Source organism: Myxocyprinus asiaticus, chromosome 6 (genome assembly GCF_019703515.2).
Source record: "Myxocyprinus asiaticus isolate MX2 ecotype Aquarium Trade chromosome 6, UBuf_Myxa_2, whole genome shotgun sequence".
Taxonomy (NCBI): domain Eukaryota; kingdom Metazoa; phylum Chordata; class Actinopteri; order Cypriniformes; family Catostomidae; genus Myxocyprinus; species Myxocyprinus asiaticus.
This window is the reverse complement of record NC_059349.1, coordinates 48,147,483-48,171,463: the sequence shown is the minus strand read 5'-3', so window position 1 is coordinate 48,171,463 and position 23,981 is coordinate 48,147,483. Positions and strand designations below refer to the sequence as shown.

The 23,981-nt window shown below is 44.6% G+C and overlaps 1 protein-coding gene and 1 long non-coding RNA gene across 5 annotated transcripts in view; one reads left to right on the top strand and one right to left on the bottom strand.

The window, feature by feature from the left end:
• LOC127442082 (transcription cofactor HES-6-like) overlaps positions 1-23,981 on the bottom strand; it is a 55,937-nt gene that overhangs the window by 31,009 nt on the left and 947 nt on the right. For 2 of the 4 annotated variants that reach the window (XM_051699840.1, XM_051699841.1), the window contains exon 2: positions 23,617-23,740. In XM_051699840.1, coding sequence (XP_051555800.1) covers positions 23,617-23,631 — 15 coding nt within the window. In that variant the 5' untranslated portion in view covers positions 23,632-23,740. Of the gene's footprint in view, positions 1-5,957; positions 7,291-7,837; positions 7,973-23,616; positions 23,741-23,981 lie in introns of those variants that run through there. The other 2 variants (XM_051699838.1, XM_051699837.1) reach the window with 2 other exon arrangements.
• Positions 16,295-18,384, top strand: LOC127442090 (uncharacterized). Its single transcript, XR_007897434.1, has 3 exons — positions 16,295-16,343; positions 16,445-16,536; positions 16,641-18,384. It is a non-coding gene; the product is annotated as an uncharacterized LOC127442090 (long non-coding RNA).

The window sequence follows — 23,981 nt, the reverse complement described above, 5'->3', positions numbered from 1 at the left end:
CCAGGTCCCTAAAAGAATAATGAGGGGTTTAGTTATAGAACTATAGCAGAAGACATGCTGTTGAAATAGTGTTCAGTATTACTGCACCCTACAGGAACAGTGTGCAGTTACTTTGACTGGGTTTGCAATTCAAACTTGAATAAATACATTTCAAATAAATACAGTCCTCTGTCTCAACTCCAAAGGCTGCATCTTGTTGCTGGTTCCTAGAAGAACCTTTAGATGTTGGTTTTAGTCACAGAAATCTGGCACAAAACATGTTACTTACATTCAAGTATGTTAATAAATTAATTTAAAATAGACATGATCTTCCATTCCAGATCTAACAGATGTGGCCTTTTACTTGCTCCTAGAGGAACATTTTGTAGTTGGTTTGTAGTTGGAAGACATGTTTCTCATGTTCAAAAATTGGTCAGATTCAAGGAAAATGTAAATTGTGATCCATCTCAGACCACAATTAGAGTGATCCCCACTCCTATAGGAGGCAGTTTGTGATACTGGCTCATACTATGCCCATATAAAAGAAATTGTCAGAAGAAAAGCTTAATGTTTGACCCACAGGCTAGGAGCTTCAGATAATGTTCACATCAACCATCAGAATGGGGAAACATTTTTATCTCAGTGATTTCGACTGTATCCATGGTTGTTGGTGCCAGATAGGCTGGTTTGAGCCCATCTGTAATTGCCGATCTCCTCTGATATTTACACACATCAGTCTCTAGAATTTACTTAGAATGGTGCCATAAACAAAAAACATCCAGTGAGCGGCAGTTCTGTGGATGGAAATGCATTGATGAAAGAGGTCAACTGAGTATGGCCAGATTGGTTCAAACTGACAAAGTCTCAGTACAATTGTGCTGAGAGGAATGCTATTCTGAAATGTGGATTGGTGCTGTTATGGGGGCACAAACGGTACCCACACATTATTTTGCAGGTGCTTTTAATGTTGTGGCTGATTGGTGTATATATATATATAGAAATCTCATATGAATACTTCATAAATATTAAGTGTGATTGCAGAAACAGCAAATGAAAATCATCAGAAAGAAAGGATGAAAAACAGAACACAGGAAGAAAGCTGTGAAGGTGAAAATGACAGAAGGGAGATTCACCAGGTCCAACAAAACTCAAACTATCAATTAAAATGGAGAACTGAAAAAAAAAAAAAATAAATAAAAAAAATCAAGCCATTGACAGCTGCAAAACAGCTCAGAAAACCATGGACAGTTGTATTATATCATCAGTTTACAAAGATCAGTCCTTGCTGTGTGTTGTCCTTTAAATACCAGCATATAAAAGCAAAACATAGCCAGAAATGATTTCATTATTTTACAGCACACGCCATCTGCAACTTTAAAGGTTGTGAAGCAAAATACAAATTCACAATTCCAAAAAAACCAACAATATACACTACCAGATTCATCCAGTCCAGAGTGTAAAGAAGAAGACACCCAAATCCTTAGAGTGGACCTATTCAAACATAAACAGTGGTGGTGGCGTAGTGGCCTAAAGCACTGAACTAGTAAGCAAAAGGTTGTTGGTTCAATTCCCACAGCCACCACCATGGTGTCCTTGCTCCAGGGGGATTGTCCCTGTAATAAGGGCACTGTAAGTTGCTTTGGATAAAAGCATCCACCAAATGCATAAATGTAAATAAACAAAAACAGAGGGATAATACTAAAGTGCATGGAAAGAAAAAAGAGCACCCAATATCTACAACCTCTCAGGACACAGCAGATCAGGTATTACTTAATATAATCCTAACATGTAAACTAATTTTCCCAGCATTTTCCATCTTACTAACCATGAAAATATAATTGGCAGGTCCAAAACTTTAGGTCAAAAAAGGCATGTGAAGTGGTAGTTGCTGTTGTGCAGTCAACAGACCAAAAGACCACTTGCACTCTCCTTCACGCTGAGTTCAAATCTCTGGAACCTCACAAATGGCTCATCGGAGAGGCAAGAATAATCATGAGTGATTTATAAGGTTTTCAATTGCCCAATGTGCACTGTAAAAATTGTACACATCTGAAAAGCTGTCAGTTACTTTTCTGTAACCTCTAATATGCATTTTACATGTAATATTTCTTATTATATATCATTTTATCTTTTACTCAGACAACTGAATGCTACTTCCAAATATTATTAAACAAAATGGTACAAAACAACACCATTTATCTGCTGAATTACTTCTCGGCTGGTGTCATCTGTAACGAAGCTCAGCAGGCAATGACAGGAACAGATGATGACGATGAAGTGAGAAACCCAAGTGCAGTTTATTTCCAAACGTGATAACCAGTAACCCTAACTATAAACAAAACGAAACATAAACATAAATGACTTAACTAAACTTGACTTGATATGACATGACTTGACTATAGACGTGACATAAACATAACATGACTTGACTTGACTTGATCATAGACTACGTTACACCAAACACAATACCTGACACTAGACAATGGCAAACATGAGGGCTAAAATACAAGGACATGTGTAACAGATAAACAAGACAACCAATCACAATACTAAACTATAAACAAGATAACAAGACTAAAAGAACTCTAACCAATGAAAAGACAAGACTAATAACAAAGTAATCAAACAATGAACCAATGAAACCAAGACACATGAACAGGGGAAACACATGACAAGATCACACGAGGGAACAGGAAATCACATGATATGACAAAAACAGGAACTAACCTTAAAAATAAGATATGAAAACAAGAACAAAACACATAAATGTGACATATCCCCCCCACTAGGGGCAGCTCCCGACACCCCAAAACATAAACAAAGTTCACAGTGAGGGAGCTGGGGGGGGGGTGGGGGAGGCGTGGCGAATTGACATGTGTGTGGGGGGCGTGGCTACATGGCATGACATGGATACATGGTATGGCAAGATCCTGACTTGGCCATGGTAGGTGTGGAAGATGACTCATTGGCTGTGGCATGCATGACCGCTGGCTCGTAGAGCAGAGGCGAGCCTGGACCGTGGAGAAGGCTGAGGCGAGCCTGGACCGTGGAGCAGGCTGAGGCAGGCCTGGACCGTGGAGCAGGTTGAGGCGTTGCTGTGACATGGCATGGAACAGGCTGAGGCATTGCTGTGACATGCCATGGAGCAGGCTGAGGCGTTGCTGTGACATGGCATGGAGCAGGCTCAGGCCTGGCTGTGACATGGCATGGAGCAGGCTCAGGCCTGGCTGTGACATGGCATGGGGCAGGCTCAGGCCTGGCTGTGACATGGCATGGGGCAGGCTCAGGCCTGGCTGTGACATGGCATGGGGCAGGCTCAGGCCTGGCTGTGACATGGCATGGGGCAGGCTCAGGCCTGGCTGTGACATGGCATGGGGCAGGCTCAGGCCTGGCTGTGACATGGCATGGGGCAGGCTCAGGCCTGGCTGTGACATGGCATGGATCAGGCTCAGGCCTGGCTGTGACATGGCATGGAGCAGGCTAAGGCCTGGCTGTGACAAGGCATGGAGCAGGCCGAGGCATGACATGGCATGGAGCTGACTCTGGCGTGGCTGTGACATGGCATGGAGCAGGCCGAGGCATTGCTGTGACATGGCATGGAGCAGGCTGAGGCATTGCTGTGACATGGCATGGAGCAGGCCGAGGCATGACATGGCATGGAGCAGGCTCAGGCCTGGCTTTGACATGGCATGGAGCAGGCGGAGGCGTTGCTGTGACATGGCATGGAGCAGGCTCAGGCCTGGCTGTGACATGGCATGGAGCAGGCTCAGGCCTGGCTGTGACATGGCATGGAGCAGGCTCAGGCCTGGCTGTGACATGGCATGGAGCAGGTTCAGGCCTGGCTGTGACATGGCATGGAGCAGGATCAGGCCTGGCTGTGACATGGCATGGAGCAGGCTCAGGCCTGGCTGTGACATGGCATGGAGCAGGCTCAGGCATTGCTGTGACATGGCGTGGAGCTGACTCTGGCGTGCCTGTGACATGGCGTGGAGCTGACTCTGGCGTGGCTCTGACATGGCCTGGAGCTGACTCTGGCGTGGCTGTGACATGGCATGGAGCAGGCTCAGGCCTGGCTGTGACATGGCATGGAGCAGGCTGAGGCGTTGCTGTGACATGGCATGGAGCAGGCTCAGGCCTGGCTGTGACATGGCATGGAGCAAGCTCAGGCCTGGCTGTGACATGGCATGGGGCAGGCTCAGGCCTGGCTGTGACATGGCATGGAACAGGCACAGGCCTGGCTGTGACATAGCATGGAGCAGGCACAGGCCTGTCTGTGACATGGCATGGAGCAGGCACAGGCCTGTCTGTGACATGGCATGGAGCAGGTTCAGGCCTGGCTGTGACATGCATGGAGCAGGTTCAGGCCTGGCTGTGACATGGCATGGAGCAGGCTCAGGCCTGGCTGTGACATGGCATGGAGCAGGCTAGGCCTGGCTTTGACATGGCATGGAGCAGGCTCAGGCCTGGCTGTGACATGGCATGGAGCAGGCTCAGGCCTGGCTATGACATGGCATGGAGCAGGCAGAGGCATTGCTGTGACATGGCATGGAGCAGGCCGAGGCATTGCTGTGACATGGCATGGAGCAGGCCGAGGCATTGCTGTGACATGGCGTGGAGCTGACTCTGGCGTGGCTGTGACATGGCATGGAGCTGACTCTGGCGTGGCTCTGACATGGCCTGGAGCTGACTCTGGCGTGGCTGTGACATGGCCTAAAGCTGAATCTGGCGTGGCAGTGACATGGCATGGAGCAGGCTCAGGCCTGGCTGTGACATGGCATGGAGCAGGCGGAGGCGTTGCTGTGACATGGCATGGAGCAGGCCGAGGCATGACATGGCATGGAGCTGACTCTGGCGTGGCTGTGACATGGTATGGAACTGACTACGGCGTAGCTGTAAATGGCCTGGAGCTGACTCTGGCGTAGCTGTGAAATGGCCTGGAGCTGACTCTGGCGTAGCTGTATACAATATACAATATACACTACCAGATCCATCCAGTCCAGAGTGTAAAGAAGAAGACACCCAAATCCTTCCCAATGCCATCCAAAAGGATAACACCGAAGTGACTGTAGAGACACCAGTGGACCTATCAACACATAAACAAAAAAAAAGAGGGATAATACTAAAGTGCATGGAAAGAAAAAAGAGCACCCAATATCTACAACCTCTCAGGACACAGCAGATCAAGTATTACTTAATATAATCCTAACATGTAAACTAATTTTCCCAGCATTTTCCATCTTACTAACCATGAAAATATAATTGGCAGGTCCAAAACCTTAGGTCAAAAAAGGCATGTGAAGTGGTAGTTGCTGTTGTGCAGTCAACAGACCAAAAGACCACTTGCACTCTCCTTCACGCTGAGTTCAAATCTCTGGAACCTCACAAATGGCTCATCGGAGAGGCAAGAATAATCATGAGTGATTCATAAGGTTTTCAATTGCCCAATGTGCACTGTAAAAATTGTACACATCTGAAAAGCTGTCAGTTACTTTTCTGTAACCTCTAATATGCATCTTACATGCAATATTTCTTATTATATATCATTTTATCTTTTACTCAGACAATTGAATACTACTTCCAAATATTATTAAACAAAATGGTACAAAACAACACCATTTATCTGCTGAATTACTTCTCGGCTGGTGTCATCTGTAACGAAGCTCAGCAGGCAATGACAGGAACAGATGATGACGATGAAGTGAGAAACCCAAGTGCAGTTTATTTCCAAACGTGATAACCAGTAACCCTAACTATAAACAAAATGAAACATAAACATAAATGACTTAACTAAACTTGACTTGATATGACATGACTTGACTATAGACGTGACATAAACATAACATGACTTGACTTGACTTGATCATAGACTACGTTACACCAAATACAATACCTGACACTAGACAATGGCAAACATGAGGGCTAAAATACAAGGACATGTGTAACAGATAAACAAGACAACCAATCACAATACAAAACTATAAACAAGATAACAAGACTAAAAGAACTCTAACCAATGAAAAGACAAGACTAATAACAAAGTAATCAAACAATGAACCAATGAAACCAAGACACATGAACAGGGGAAACACATGACAAGATCACACGAGGGAACAGGAAATCACATGATATGACAAAAACAGGAACTAACCTTAAAAATAAGATATGAAAACAAGAACAAAACACATAAATGTGACATATCCCCCCCACTAGGGGCAGCTCCCGACACCCCAAAACATAAACAAAGTTCACAGTGAGGGAGCTGGGGGGGTGGGGGAGGCGTGGCGAATTGACATGTGTGTGGGGGGCGTGGCTACATGGCATGACATGGATACATGGTATGGCAGGATCCTGACTTGGCCATGGTAGGTGTGGAAGATGACTCATTGGCTGTGGCATGCGTGACCGCTGGCTCGTAGAGCAGAGGCGGGCCTGGAATGTGGAGCAGAGGCGAGCCTGGAACGTGGAGGAGAGGCGAGCCCGGACCGTGGAGCAGGCTGAGGCGAGCCTGGACCGTGGAGAAGGCTGAGGCGAGCCTGGACCGTGGAGCAGGCTGAGGCAGGCCTGGACCGTGGAGCAGGTTGAGGCGTTGCTGTGACATGGCATGGAACAGGCTGAGGCATTGCTGTGACATGGCATGGAGCAGGCTGAGGCGTTGCTGTGACATGGCATGGAGCAGGCTCAGGCCTGGCTGTGACATGGCATGGAGCAGGCTCAGGCCTGGCTGTGACATGGCATGGAGCAGGCTCAGGCCTGGCTGTGACATGGCATGGAGCAGGCAGAGGCCTGGCTGTGACATGGCATGGGGCAGGCTCAGGCCTGGCTGTGACATGGCATGGAGCAGGCCGAGGCATTGCTGTGACATGGCATGGAGCAGGCCGAGGCATTGCTGTGACATGGCATGAAGCTGACTCTGGCATGGCTGTGAAATGGCCTGGAGCTGAATCTGGCGTGGCTGTGACATGGCGTGGAGCTGACTCTGGCGTGGCTGTGACATGGCCTGGAGCTGACTCTGGCGTGGCTGTGACATGGCCTGGAGCTGACTCTGGTGTGGCTGTGACATGGCCTGGAGCTGACTCTGGCGTGGCTGTGACATGGCCTGGAGCTGACTCTGGTGTGGCTGTGACATGGCCTGGAGCTGACTCTGGCATGGCTGTGACATGGCCTGGAGCTGACTCTGGTGTGGCTGTATACAATATACAATATACACTACCAGATCCATCCAGTCCAGAGTGAAAAGAAGAAGACACCCAAATCCTTACCAATGCCATCCAAAAGGATAACACCGAAGTGACTGTAGAGACACCAGTGGACCTATCAACACATAAACAAAAACAGAGGGATAATACTAAAGTGCATGGAAAGAAAAAAGAGCACCCAATATCTACAACCTCTCAGGACACAGCAGATCAAGTATTACTTAATATAATCCTAACATGTAAACTAATTTTCCCAGCATTTTCCATCTTAATGACCATGAACATATAATTGGCAGGTCCAAAACCTTAGGTCAAAAAAGGCATGTGAAGTGGTAGTTGCTGTTGTGCAGTCAACAGACCAAAAGACCACTTGCACTCTCCTTCACGCTGAGTTCAAATCTCTGGAACCTCACAAATGGCTCATCGGAGAGGCAAGAATAATCATGAGTGATTTATAAGGTTTTCAATTGCCCAATGTGCACTGTAAAAATTGTACACATCTGAAAAGCTGTCAGTTACTTTTCTGTAACCTCTAATATGCATTTTACATGTAATATTTCTTATTATATATCATTTTATCTTTTACTCAGACAACTGAATGCTACTTCCAAATATTATTAAACAAAATGGTACAAAACAACACCATTTATCTGCTGAATTACTTCTCGGCTGGTGTCATCTGTAACGAAGCTCAGCAGTCAATGACAGGAACAGATGATGACGATGAAGTGAGAAACCCAAGTGCAGTTTATTTCCAAACGTGATAACCAGTAACCCTAACTATAAACGTGAACAAAACATAAACATAAATGACTTAACTAAACTTGACTTGATATGACATGACTTGACTATAGACTTGACATAAACATAACATGACTTGACTTGACTTGATCATAGACTACGTTACACCAAACACAATACCTGACACTAGACAATGGCAAACATGAGGGCTAAAATACAAGGACATGTGTAACAGATAAACAAGACAACCAATCACAATACTAAACTATAAACAAGATAACAAGACTAAAAGATATCTAACCAATGAAAAGACAAGACTAATAACAAAGTAATCAAACAATGAACCAATGAAACCAAGAACATGAACAGGGGAAACACATGACAAGATCACACGAGGAAAAAGGAAATCACATGACATGACAGGAACAGGAACTAACCTTAAAAATAAGACATGAAAACAAGAACAAAACACATAAATGTGACATATCCCCCCCACTAGGGGCAGCTCCCGACACCCCAAAACATAAACAAAGTTCAATGTAAGGGAGCTGGGGGGGGTGGGGGAGGCGTGGCGAATTGGCGTGTGTGTGGGGGGCGTGGCTACATGGCATGACATGGATACATGGTATGGCAGGATCCTGACTTGGCCATGGTAGTTGTGGAAGATGACTCATTGGCTGTGGCATGCATGACCGATGGCTCGTAGAGCAGAGGCGAGCCTGGAACGTGGAGCAGAGGCGAGCCTGGACCGTGGAGCAGGCTGAGGCGAGCCTGGACCGTGGAGCAGGCTGAGGCGTTGCTGTGACATGGCATGGAGCAGGCTCAGACCTGGCTGTGACATGGCATGGAGCAGGCTCAGGCCTGGCTGTGACATGGCATGGAGCAGGCTCAGGCCTGGCTGTGACATGGCATGGAGCAGGCTCAGGCCTTGCTGTGACATGGCATGGAGCAGGCCGAGGCATTGCTGTGACATGGCATGGAGCAGGCCGAGGCATGACATGGCATGGAGCTGACTCTGGCGTGGCTGTGAAATGGCCTGGAGCTGAATCTGGCGTGGCTGTGACATGGCCTGGAGCTGACTCTGGCGTGGCTGTGACATGGCCTGGAGCTGACTCTGGCGTGGCTGTGACATGGCCTGGAGCTGACTCTGGCGTGGCTGTGACATGGCCTGGAGCTGACTCTGGTGTGGCTGTGACATGGCCTGGAGCTGACTCTGGCATGGCTGTGACATGGCCTGGAGCTGACTCTGGTGTGGCTGTATACAATATACAATATACACTACCAGATCCATCCAGTCCAGAGTGTAAAGAAGAAGACACCCAAATCCTTACCAGTGCCATCCAAAAGGATAACACCGAAGTGACTGTAGAGACACCAGTGGACCTATCAACACATAAACAAAAACAGAGGGATAATACTAAAGTGCATGGAAAGAAAAAGAACACCCAGTATCTACAACCTGTCAGGACACAGCAGATCAGGTATTACTTAATATAATCCTAACATGTAAACTAATTTTCCCAGCATTTTCCATCTTACTAACCATGAACATATAATTGGCAGGTCCAAAACCTTAGGTCAAAAAAGTCATGTGAAGTGGTAGTTGCTGTTGTGCAGTCAACAGACCAAAAGACCACTTGCACTCTCCTTCACGCTGAGTTCAAATCTCTGGAACCTCACAAATGGCTCATCAGAGAGGCAAGAATAATCATGAGCGATTTATAAGGTTTTCAATTGCCCAATGTGCACTGTAAAAATTGTACACATCTGAAAAGCTGTCAGTTACTTTTCTGTAACCTCTAATATGCATTTTACATGTAATATTTCTTATTATATATCATTTTATCTTTTACTCAGACAACTGAATGCTACTTCCAAATATTATTAAACAAAATGGTACAAAACAACACCATTTATCTGCTGAATTACTTCTCGGCTGGTGTCATCCGTAACGAAGCTCAGCAGTCAATGACAGGAACAGATGATGACGATTAAGTGAGAAACCCAAGTGCAGTTTATTTCCAAACATGATAACCAGTAACCCTAACTATAAACGTAAACAAAACAAAACAAAAAATAAACATGAACGACTTAACTAAAATTGACTTGATATGACATCAAATCAAAAATCACTTTATTGTCACACAGCCATATACACAAGTGCAATGGTGTGTGAAATTCTTGGGTGCAGTTCCGATCAACATAGCAGTCGTGACAGTGATGAGACATATACCAATTTACAATAACATCAAATTAACACAACACAATTTAAACATCTGTTATACACATAATTACACTCAACAATATACAAATAATAACATACACTGTACAGTATACAAAACGCACTATATAGATACACATTATTCAATAAAAAATGAAAAAAAAATATATAAAGAAGTATATATATATAGAATGTACAGTATTGTACTGTATTGACATTCAGGCTGTTGGTTGATAGTCAGTTGTTAAGAGAGAACATAATATAATAATAATAATATAATTTATGACAGTCCGGTGTGAGATATAAGAGTAAAGGTAATAAAGTGCAGTGCTGATGTATTTTGATCGTGGGAGATCAAGAGTTCAAAAGTCTGATTGCTTGGGGGAAGAAGCTATCATGGAGTCGGCTGGTGCGGGTCCTGATGCTGCGATACCGCCTACCTGATGGTAGCAGTGAGAACAGCCCATGGCTCGGGTGGCTGGAGTCTCTGATGATCCTCCGAGCTTTTTTCACACACCGCCTTGTATATATTTTCTGGAAGGAGGGAAGCTCACCTCCGATGATGTGTCTGGCAGTTCGCACCACCCTTTGCAGTGCTTTGCGGTTGTGGGCGGTGCTATTGCCGTACCAGGCGGAGATACAGCCAGTCAGGATGCTCTCCACAGTGCAGGTTTAGAACCGTGTGAGGATGTGGCGGTTCATTCCAAACTTCCTCTGCCGTCTCAGGAAGAAGAGGCGCTGATGAGCCTTCTTCACAACGACTTCAGTGTGGATGGGCCATGTGAGTTCCTCAGTGATGTGGACACCCAGGAACTTGAAGCTGCTGACTCTCTCCACTGGTGCTCCATTGATGGTGATGGGACTGTGTTCTCTGTCTTTTCTTCTGAAGTCCAACACAAGCTCCTTTGTCTTACTGACGTTGAGGGAGAGGTTGTGCTCCTGACACCAGTGTGTCAGAGTGTGCACCTCCTCTCTGTAGGCTGTTTCATCATTGTCAGTGATCAGACCTACCACCGTCGTGTCATCAGAAAACTTAATGATGGCATTGGAACTATGTGTTGCCACACAGTCATGTGTGTACAAGGAATACAGTAGTGGGCTGAGAACACAGCCCTGCGGGGCTCCAGTGTTGAGGGTCAGTGATGAGATGTTGCTGCCTATTCTAACCACCTGGCATCTGCTTGACAGGAAGTCCAGGATCCAGCTGCACAGCGAGATGTTTAAGCCCAGAGTCCGGAGTTTCTCATCTAGCTTGGAGGGCACTATGGTGTTGAATGCTGAGCTGTAGTCTACAAACAGCATTCTCACATAAATGTTCCTTTTTTCCAGGTGGGAGAGAGCAGTGTGTATTGTAGATGCAATGGCATCATCAGTGGAGCGGTTGTTGCGGTAAGCAAACTGCAGCGGGTCAAGAGAGAGTGGCAATACAGAGCAGATGTAATCTCTGATTAGTCTCTCAAAACATTTGCTGATGATGGGGGTCAGAGCAACAGGACGCCAGTCATTTAAACAAGTTATTTTTGATTGTTTTGGAACAGGCACAATGGTGGATGTTTTAAAGCATGTGGGGACTACAGACAAAGAGAGGGAAAGGTTGAAAATGTCCGTAAAAACACCAGCCAGCTGGATCACACATGCTCCGATGACACGGCCCGGAATGCCGTCTGGGCCCGCGGCTTTGCGGATATTCACCCTTCGGAAGGATCGGGTTACATCCGCTACAGAGACGGAGAGTGAACTAACCTCTGTAGCTTCAGCCGCGAGAGCTCTCTCCGCGAGGGCGGTATTATTTCCCTCGAAACGAGCATAAAAAGTATTTAGCTCATCCGGTAGAGAGGCAGCGGTGTTCATGGCGGAGTTTTTATTCCCTTTAAAGTCCGTGATGATGTTAATTCCCTGCCACATGCTTCTAGAGTTGGTGGTGTTAAACTGTCCTTCAGTCTTACTCCTGTACTGGCGTTTTGCGGTTCTGATAGTTTTTCGGAGGGCATAACTGGCTTGTTTATGCTCCTCCACGTTACCGGAATTAAAAGCAGAGGTCCGCACATTAAGTGCCACACGAACTTCACTATTGATCCATGGTTTCTGATTCGGATAGATTCGTACAGTTCTGGTCGGAACAACGTCCTCTACGCACGTTCTGATAAAAAATATTACGCTATCAGCGTAAAGCTCGATGTCGTCATCAGAGGCGGACCGGAACATCTCCCAGTCCGTGTGATCAAAACAGTCTTGTAGCGTAGAATCTGATTGGTCCGACCAGCAGTGGATCGTTCTGAGGGTGGGTGCTTCCTGTTTCAATTTCTGCCTGTAAGCGGGCAGAAGCAGAATGGAAGAGTGGTCCGATTTGCCAAATGGTGGGCGGGGGAGGGATTTGTAGCCATCCCGGAACGGAGAGTAGCAATGGTCCAAAACCCGGTCCCCTCGTGTGTTGAAACTAATGTGCTGGTGATATTTTGATGCGACTGATTTTAAACTGGCTTTATTAAAGTCCCCGGTCACAATGAACGTGGCCTCAGGGTGCGCGGTTTCCTGCTCACTTATAATCCCATACAGTTCCTTGAGTGCCCAGTCTGTGTCGGCTTGTGGCGGGATGTACACAGCAGTGATAATGACCGCTGTGAATTCCCTCGGTAGCCAGAATGGTCGACACAGAAGCATAAGAAATTCCAGATCAGGAGAGCAGAAAGACTTGATAGAATGTACGTTCCTCTGATCACACCAGGATTTGTTGATCATAAACATACACCACCACCTCTGCTTTTACCTGAGAGGTCTTTCGCTCTGTCCGCTCGGTGCACGGAGAACCCCGCGGGTTCAATGGCTGAGTCTGGAATCTCCACAGACATCCAAGTTTCTGTTAGGCAGATAATGCAGCAGTCCCTTGTATCTCGTTGGAAAGAGATCCGCGCTTTCAGCTCGCAGAGCTTGTTATCCAGACACTGAACATTTGCCAGTAGAATAGTGGGTAGCGGGGGTCGATTTGTGCGGCGTCTTACTCTGATGAGAACGCCGGCTCTGTTTCCCCTTTTCCTCCTGCGTTTCCGCGGCCGTGCTGCCCAGACAAAGGGCTCCACTTGCGTGTTTGTAAACAGCGGGTCGGCATTGAGGAATGTGAGTTCGGTTTACGGTGTGAGATTGCTGAACCAATGTCCAAAAGTGTTTGTCTGTCGTAGACAATAAGGACAATAATCTGAAAAGTTACTTTTCTGTAACCTCTAATATGCATTTTACATATAATATTTCTTATTATATATCATTTTATCTTTTACTCAGACAATTGAATGCTACTTCCAAATATTATTAAACAAAATGGTACAAAACAACACCATTTATCTGTTGAATTACTTCTCGGCTGGTGTCATCGGTAACGAAGCTCAGCAGGCAATGACAGGAACAGATGATGACGATGAAGTGAGAAACCCAAGTGCGGTTTATTTCCAAACGTGATAACCAGTAACCCTAACTATAAACGTGAACAAAACAAAACAAAACATAAACATGAACGACTTAACTAAACTTGACTTGATATGACATGACTTGACTATAGACTTGACATAAACATAACATGACTTGACTTGACTTGATCATAGACTACGTTACACCAAACACAATACCTGACACTAGACAATGGCAAACACGAGGGCTAAAATACAAGGACATGTGTAACAGATAAACAAGACAACCAATCACAATACTAAACTATAAACAAGATAACAAGACTAAAAGAACTCTAACCAATGAAAAGACAAGACTAATAACAAAGTAATCAAACAATGAACCAATAAAACCAAGATACATGAACAGGGGAAACACATGACAAGATCACACGAAGGAAGAGGAAATCACATGACATGATAGGAACAGGAACTAACCTTAAAAATAAGACATGAAAACAAGAACAAAACACATAAATGTGACATATCCCCCCCACTAGGGGCAGCTCCCGACACCCCAAAACATAAACAAAGTCCACTGCGTGGCGAAGTGACGTGTGTGTGGGGGGCGTGGCTACATGGCATGACATGGATACATGGTATGGCAGGATCCTGACTTGGCCATGGTAGGTGTGGATGATGACTCATTGGCTGTGGTATGCGTGACCACTGGCTCGTAGAGCAGAGGCGGGCCTGGAACGTGGAGCAGAGGCGAGCCTGGAACATGGAGCAGAGACGAGCCTGGACCGTGGAGCAGGCTGAGGCGGGCCTGGATCGTGGAGCATGCTGAGGTGGGCCTGGACCGTGGAGCAGGCTGAGGCAGGCCTGGACCGTGGAGCAGGCTGAGGCAGGCCTGGACCGTGGAGCAGGCTGAGGCGTTGCTGTGACATGGCACGGAGCAGGCTGAGGCATTGCTGTGGCATGGCACGGAGCAGGCTGAGGCATTGCTGTGGCATGGCACGGAGCAGGCTGAGGCATTGCTGTGGCATGGCATGGAGCAGGCTGAGGCATTAATGTGACATGGCATGGAGCAGGCTCAGGCCTGGCTGTGACATGGCATGGAGCAGGCTCAAGCTTGGCTGTGACATGGCATGGAGCAGGCTCAGGCCTGGCTGTGACATGGCATGGAGCAGGCTCAGGCCTGGCTGTGACATGGCATGGAGCAGGCTGAGGCACTGCTGTGACATGGCATGGAGCTGACTCTGGCGTGGCTGTGACATGGCATGGAGCTGACTCTGGCGTGGCTGTGACATGGCCTGGAGCTGACTCTGGTGTGGCTGTGATATGGCCTGGAGCACACTGAGGATCCGGGGCTGAAGGTGGTGCAAGCTCAGTGACCATGACGTGGAACTCTGGCTTGGCGGTCATGACGTTGAACTCGGGCTTGGCGGCCATGACGTGGAACTCGGGCTTGGCGGCCATGACGTGGAACTCGGGCTTGGCGGCCATGACGTGGGGCAAAGTCGTGGAAGGCGGAGTCATGGGAGGCTCAAGGCATGGCAGGCGGAGCCATGGTATGCTCGAGGAGCGAAGCTGTAGAAGGCAGAGCCGTGGGAGGCTCGTGTCCTGGATGACTGGAAAACGACCTCAGTGGTCGAGCACATGGGCTGAGACTCGGAGACGACCTCTGTGGTCGTGAACATGGGCTGAGACTTGGAAACGGAAGACTTCCTCCTCCTCCTCCTCCTCCAGGAGGCTGAAGTTGGCAACGCAGGCTCTGGGACGGTCGAGGCTAGCAATGCAGGCTCTGGGATGGTCAAGGCTAAAGGCATTGGCGCTGGCTCATTAACCATGGCAGGCGTGGGCGCTGGCTCGTCGACCATGATGTGGGACACCGGCTCATCGACCATGACGTGGGATGCTGGCTCGGCATCTGCCTCCCCCACAGCAAACATAGAACCAGTAATCTGCAGGGCAAGGTCGATATACTGGACCAGATTGAGGGAACTGCGACCGCCAGGCATCAAAGATGATATTGGCTCACTTAATCCAAAACGGAAACAGTCTTTGAGGGCGACCTCATTAAAGTCCACCTGGAAGGCCAGATCGCAGAAGTCCTCTACATAATCCTCCAGGGGACGACTCCCCTGACGTAGGCGAAGAAGCCGAACAGCTGGGTTCATTATGGGCGGTCAGGTATTCTGTAACGAAGCTCAGCAGGCAATGACAGGAACAGACGATGACGATGAAGTGAGAAACCCAAGTGCAGTTTATTTCCAAACGTGATAACCAGTAACCCTAACTATAAACGTGAACAAAACAAAACATAAACATGAACGACTTAACTAAACTTGACTTGATATGACATGACTTGACTATAGACTTGACATAAACATAACATGAATTGACTTGACTTGATCATAGACTACGTTACACCAAACACAATATCTGACACTAGACAATGGCAAACATGAGGGCTAAAATACAAGGACATGGGTAACAGGTAAACAAGTCTAAACTACAAACAAGTTAACAAGACTAAAAAGAACTCTAACCAATGAAAAGACAAGACATATGAACAGGGGAAACACATGACAAGATCATATGAGGGAACAGGAAATCACATGACATCATCAATGGAGAGCGAGATGCTGTACACAGAACCTACGGAAGGTATAATTTTATTGTTATACATTGTAGACATGAAAGCACACCTTTAACAGCCTTTACTAATGTGACACTATCAAACATTTATTTCAGGTGGACTTCGAAAACTATAAGGCCATTATAAGTTTTCTAAATGTCAATGGGAACCACTGGAAGTTTTTGGTGAAAGCTTTAAAAATACCAATAAGTCTGACCACTTTCTTCATGGATGTGTAATCAAAACTCAACTTTGATTTAATATATTTCTTTTTTTCTTTTACCAGTATCTGCATGCATCCTCTGGTCAAGTGTCTGTGATTGACCCAGCAGGAAATCAGGAGTAGAAGTACTCTCTTCATGCTGCAGCCAGATTTAGGTAAAAACACACTGTTAACATAATAGCACTAAACACAAAACAAATGACTAAGTGTATCACTTTAAGTGTATTACCCTTAATTGTGTCATACATTTTCTCTAAAGACAATACTTTAAGATGAGATTTATGTGCCATGGCAAAAATGACTGGAGTGATGTGAAGTGGCAAGAAGGTATTATAAATCACACAACCCAGCAGGACTCTTACAGCTGTGGGGTATTTGTCATGCAGGTATTTTGTTCTCATATTGTAAGTACAATTTTCAAATAGTGAAGACAATAAATAAATTAAATTCTATTATTTTGTAGATGACCAAAGAGGTTATCAAAGTGTTCCTTGAAATTCCTTTCAAGCTAGACCCTTCTGTTTCCAATATGGAGCAAGTTCAAAGACAGATGGCGGAGGAAATCCTGACAGCATCAGGTGGTTGAAATCAATGAACCAAAAACTGACATCACAAAATTCTTATTGTTTTCTGTCAGCCTCTGTTACTATTTTGATATCTGTATACTTTTAGTGTTCAGAATGAGTCATTGCTGTGCACTCTGTGCTTCCGCAAAACACCCTGGAGGTGGTCCAACAACTGATTGGGTAAGTATTTTTCACTGGGTGATGTGCTGTGTTGTGTCGTGGATCTGAAGCCTCGCTGTTCACAATATCAGTCCAGTTGAAGAAACTGCGGTAAAATTAGTTTCACATTTGACATTCATTGGATATTCGGGTTCATATCCATTAAAATCCAAGATCATTTGCTGTAAAGATGTCAAATCAACTGCAAATTACTCAGAATATTATTCCCTCTATTGCACAAGGCTTATTTTTGTGAGTTTTCTTTGGTAATTTTATATAGAATCTTATTAATCTTTTAAACTCCATGGCCAAAACACTTCTCCTTACACAGCACTATCCTTTTTTTAGTAGTATTTTGGTTTACTTTTATATATGCCAGCAACATGGGCTCCAGATTCCATTACTGTAGGGATCGAGCATTCAGGCCTGTACCATTCTCTTGGTGTATGCCACGCATGCACTCGCCCACTTTCGATAATATGGTGAAGGATGACTCTTTAACCATTCTGAGTAAATTCTAGTGACTAAATTCCTAAATTCCTGAGTAAAATCCCAGGAGATCAGCAGTTACAGATGGGCTCAAACCTGCCTGTCTGGCATAATAATCATCCATGTGATTGTCTAATCATCCCATCATGTGGCAGCAGTGCAATGCATAAAATCTTGCAGATACAGGTCTGGAGCTTAAGTTAATGTTCACATCAACCATCAGATTGGGGAAAAAATGTGATCTCATTGATTTCCACTGTGACCATGATTGTTGGTTTATATACAGTGAGGGGATCTGGTGTTTCTGTTACGCTCTGGGGGCAATTTTGCTGGCTTATATGAAACATTTCAGTCAAGTGTTTCAAAACTTTTGACTGGTAGTGTGTGTGTGTATGTATATTTATATAATTCTGTAATCAGCCATTTGGGGCCACCCTAAATTTCTAAACTATAATACCTTTCTGCTAAATAGTATGATACTGTAAGGGGGTTCAGTGGAAAGGAGGAGGCGAGAACCGGCTTGACAACTTAAATAATAATTTAATAAACAACTTAAACACACAACCAAAAACCACACAGTACAGCTGCCTGCAATTCTCTCTCTCTCGAACTGTCATCCCGGGCCGCCTTTATCCCTTGCGCGCCCCATCAGGCTGATTGGGGACCGAGTGTGTCTCATTCCAGCCCAGCCCCGCCCTCCTCGGCTCTTCACTCCTCCCGGCGTTGCCTCAGGCCGGGGAGCCCCCGGCATGACGTACATCCCCCACCCTTCCTCTCAGTCAGACCTCCGACCCCCAGCGGACAGAACGCCCCTCTGCGTTCCCGGCGTCCCATGGGGACACTCCTCCGCCCCTGGGAGCGGCCCTACCACTCCAGGCGGTCGGGGAGTCGCTTCCCTCCTCCCCCCGCGGACGGCGGTCTTCTCTCGACCCCTCCACATTTCCGGGGGACGGCAGGGCACTCCTCCGCCCCCGGCAGCGGTTCCCTCGCTCCAGGCGGTCGGGGAGTCCCGTCCCCACTCGCCTCACGGACGGCGGCCGTTCCCCGCGTCCGGGTGTTCGGGCTACTCCGTCGGACGGCAGCGGCGCTCCCCTGGGTGGACGGCAGAGTCGAGGACTCTGCGACGGGAATCCCTCCTCCTTCCCGGGTTTCGGCACCAGTGTAAGGGGGTTCAGTGGAAAGGAGGAGGCGAGAACCGGCTTGACAACTTAAATAATAATTTAATAAACAACTTAAACAAACACACAACCAAAAACCACACAGTACAGCTGCCTGCAATTCTCTCTCTCTCGAACTGTCGTCCCCAGCCGCCTTTATCCCTCGCGCACCCCATCAGGCTGATTGCGGACCGGGTGTGTCTCATTCCAGTCCGGCCCCGCCCTCCTCGGCTCTACAGATACACTGCCTCATTATGAATGCAAATTGTACCTTAAGTGGTAGTAGTAACAATGCGCACCATTTTGATTTGGAATGGAATGCTATTTAATTTCTCACTGTTTTATATTATATGTTTGTATGTGTGTGTGTGTGTGTGTGTGTATAGTACATTGTGATTGTATTCTGCTCCATTTTTATATGCTTTAATAAACTAAATGTATGTACAGTATTAAAAAAAACTTTTTTATTATGATTAATAATAGCATTTCATCTGCAAGTATGACAGTAAAACCAACTGCAAAATGTTCTTCTTGGAAACAGTAAGACATCCTTTGGATTTGCGGTGAAAAGCTATTTTATTTCAAATTAATTTATTAATAGGTTTGAATTTCAATAGCATATCTTCTGTCATAATTCTGTGACCAAAAAAACAAACAAAAAAAACATTCTAGAAACCAGCAACAAGACACAGCCCTTGAAGTTGAGACAGAAGACTGTATTTATTTGAAATGAATTTATGAACATGGTGTGAACATGGTGTAATTTCAATAGCATGTGTTGCATCAGAGTTCTGTCACTAAAACCAACATTTTTTTGTGTCCTTAGAGTAAAATAGTAAAAATAGTAAAAATAGTAAAAATTACAATTTTGAAGCCAGGGCTCCAGAGTGAAAGCCTGTTAACACAGAATGCATGATTTTATGCTTTAATTGCACTGGGTTTAAATTGGGACATTTTTGTCCTAAATGTCCTGAGTGTAACTATTTTGCGTACATGGTGTATTATAGATGTATTATAGGATCTGAGGTTGAAATTCCAAAATGACAAAAAAATGTATGCCTTTTGCATTAACACAGACAAAATGATTGAAAAACAAAAATTGCATGAGGGTTAAGTTCCATAGCATGTGTTGCATCAGAGTTTTGTGAATAAAACCAACATCTAAATGTTCTTCTAGGAACCAGCAACAAGACGCAGCCTTTGGAGTTGAGACAGAAGACTGTATTTATTTGAAATGTATTTATTCAAGTTTGAATTGCAAACCCAGTCAAAGTAACTGCACACTGTTTCTGTAGGGTGCAGTAATACTGAACACTATTTCAACAGCATGTCTTCAGCTATAGTTCTATAACTAAACCCCTCATTAGTCTTTAGGGACCTGGAATACTGCATAACCTTTGGATTCAAGATGGAACGTTAAAGACTTTTAATATATATTTTTATTTTATTTGTGTTATTTATAAGAAAATAATAATTACTATTGTTAGCAATATTTAATATTTGATTGAATCTACTGGTTGGTGTTATATGTGTGTGTGTGTGTGTGTGTGTGTGTGTGCGTGTGTGTGTGTGTGTGTGTGTGCGTGTGTGTGTATATACAATAATGATCTGAAATTTTTCGCGGCTAATATCCAATTTCAAATGCCAAACCAACTTTATCACGGTCAGTTTTATAACTTTGGACTTAAACAACACGATGATGTTATGCAGAAACCTGAAACAACTATCCAAAAATCCCCCAGTATGTGTTATGTCTCGGTTTTATGGAAAGTTATGCCCCTTACCGTTTCAAACTTTCCGTCCTCTGCTCTGACCTGTGCTTAGTATACTATTATGCCGGTTGATAGTCTATCCAACTCTGGTAGTGGAATGTGTAATTCGCTTGCAATGTTACTTTGGCGCCCTCTGCAGGTCATAAAAGGAACGGAAAAATTCAATATACCTTAAACGAAAGGGAGGAATCAGCAAAGGCTGCACATTCAAATGGCAAAACATTTTTTTTTTTTACAAATTGGCTAAATCGTAACACAAAGATACATGAACCTAAAACAACTGTCTAAAATCATGCTTTTAGCATAAATTATGTCCTATACTCTTTCCAGCTTCTAATTCTCAGACTTAAAAGTGCAGTATGTAAGATTCAGGGTGTGTTCACACTTTAAAACAAACTCTGGTGCGATTGCTCAGTTAGTGCGGTTCATTTGAACAAGTGTGAACGCTGCCATCCGAACCTTGGTGCGCACCAAACTAGCGGACCGAGAACCCCTGGATGGGTCTCGGTCTGCTTTCAAACGAACTCTGGTGCGGTTCGATTGATATATGAATGCAGCATGGACCAAAGATGTCTAAACGGACCAAAGATGTCTAAACGGACCAAAAACAGGAAGTAATACTGACCTCAAGCATACCTGGTTCTTCTCATCATAGGAGCTATGTTGCCCATTACAGATCGGTATAGGCGTCGGAACCACCGTCAGCTGTCCTTGCAGCATATCTTCGTTTGTGTGTGCAACGGAGGAATTCCTGGTGCTGTTTTGACTCCTTTACACATTTCATTAGCTCTTCGTTTGTTCTCAGCTGGTAAAAATACCACCACATATACATATATCCAACGAATGCATTTAGCCCAGCAGTCAGCATTGTTTTGGATGTTCGGCAAGTTCCGTCGCAAAATATACATCATAAAAGCTGTCCAATCAGGTTGCGACTTTTTCCTGATGCCTTTTGTTTTGTAGCTTTAGGTTCGGTGTTAAAAAATGCCAGTGTGAACGCTAAGCGAACCAGGACTAAATGTATCATTTTCTACAAGTGTGAACACACTCTCAGAAACCCTTGTTATTAATGACACCTGTGGCCATTAAGTGAACTGCAGCCAGCTACCTGTTGCTCGTGCACATACTCCATAGGGACGCGAGCGAGCATCAGCCAAAACAATGACGTAATGTACAAAGAGACTGAACGTGATCCACCGGCATCATGCTGACAGATGAGGTGTAATTAAAATTACACAGTTATGATTGTTTTAATACAAACTTTGAGACTAAACTAAAACTACTTATCAGCTAACATAGAATACTGATACACACATACAGCTAAATACTACCGAACTATACCAGACAGTTTACAAGTATGTTGAACTATTGTATGTTTTGTATGTCATATATTGTACTACGAATAAGAAACCAGCATATTTGCTTAAATTTATCCTGTATACCTGACTTTTAGTATAAAGAGAAGATTGTTGAAATTATTTGAAAGTTACGAAGCAAAGTAGCTTGCAGTTCGTCAGCATTAGCAGGCAAGATCAAGTTAGCTAAAATTACACAGATCTATCCTTATGGCACTATATTTCACATGCTTACCTGTCCAATAAGAAGAACGCCAATTCAGGGTCGGTTTTGATCCCCAAAACCGAATGAAGGTACCTCCAGGAATCAAATGCCCTACCGATGTTCACTCTAGTTTTTGCTTGACCACGTTCACGTTCCCGCTTAGCCTGATGGGATTCAGTAGATACATTTTTTTTGGGGGGGGGGGGCTTACTCTGAGTTTGTGTAGGAGTCGGTGTTGTGCTGGGAGCCGGACGTTTGCTGGATTCCATCTCTAAGATAACGTTACCTAGAGTTGCAGTTTGTTGTCGCTGTTGAATAGCAGAAGAGCAGCATTGAGGCAAAGCTCTCGGGAGCACGCATAAACGTCACATCCTTTGGATTTTCCCGGCAAAAGTGACCCACTCCCTTCACATGAAAATCAGTCTTCAGGCTGTAATCGGCAACCTAGGAAGTCCAGGAAGGGCTCATCTTTGCGTTACAAGCCGTTCACGCATTGGCAAAAAAACAAACAAAAAAAAACAAGGCAAATATTACATGAAAAATGTTACATATTGCACCTTTAAAGTAGTTTTGGCCTCAAACTGGGCCTCCTATAATAGGTCTAGCAGAAGGGTAGGTTAAAGTGCATCAAGAGCTGTGTTGTCAAGGATGTACATGATCTAGAATATGAGCAACAGAGTTAAAATAAAAAGACAAAAAAGAGAAGAGTATATGTATATATATATATATATATATATATATATATATATATATATATATATATATATATGTATATGTACAGACCTCATCTTATTTATAGAAAGTAGTTCAGTTTCATCTGGCTTCATCAAGGTCCCCATAGTTGTTCTTTTTATTCTTATTACCATTTCTTGTATATATGTTTAAATATTGTCTGTCACCATGGGTAGAAGTTCTTTTGTATTTTAGTAAGCTGGCTGTAGGACTAAACAAATAAAAGATACCACAGAGTTCACAGGTGTAACTACAGTGTGAGCAGTGCTATTTTTGTCTTCAAACACTGCCTTTTCCTGTTGATTTAGGAAACACTTGTTTCTCACTGTATGCATGTGCACAAGTTTGTAGATGGACAATTTCCATCTGACTAAGTGAAACTAGTGGCGCATGGCTCTGTACCCACACAACATCACTCACAATTTTTAGGAAATTAATGCTCCCCCAAATTCTCGTTTGTGAGACATTCTGGATGTCTTGAGTTGGTTTTTCAGACTACCATCGCGTGTGAGCAAGATCACTTTATGTTTTTCGTTTTGACAGTGTGAACTGTGAGACAATAATAAATACAGAACCTTTGGGAATGATACTTATTGTAAAGTCCAAAAAACAGGATTGTAAAATCATTGTGAATATAAATCTAATAAAAAAGCTATTTTAATTTTATTTGAGTACCATGTAAAAAATGTCTGTAGGCTAGAACTTAACAGATATCACTGATAAAGGTGTCCTGAGAAATCCCAACTGTGACATCAATGTTTCCAATGAGTCAAAACAACAGCATAAGATATGGCACTTACCTGCTCAGATGACATGTTTTCGTATACCCGTCTTTTCCTTTCTTTTGTTATTTATTTGTCCATTTGCTCTGATAGGATGTTCTGTATCCATGCGTACACTGGTGCCTCGAACCACATTCATCCGCTTAGAGGAGCAGAGCCAAAGAACAACTTACGTCATTACCAAAATAATGTGCTTCCGCAAGACACGTGCAGTTTTATTTTTTAAATCGCTAGAGGGCCAAAAGCTATCCTACATAGTGAAGCTTTAATAATAACTCTCCAAAAAGAGCAAAATTTAAACAATAATTCTAAAACATTCATTGGCATTTGGACAGTGCAATTATGAAGATCAGGGCAGATTTCGGTTAATTTAACATATTAGC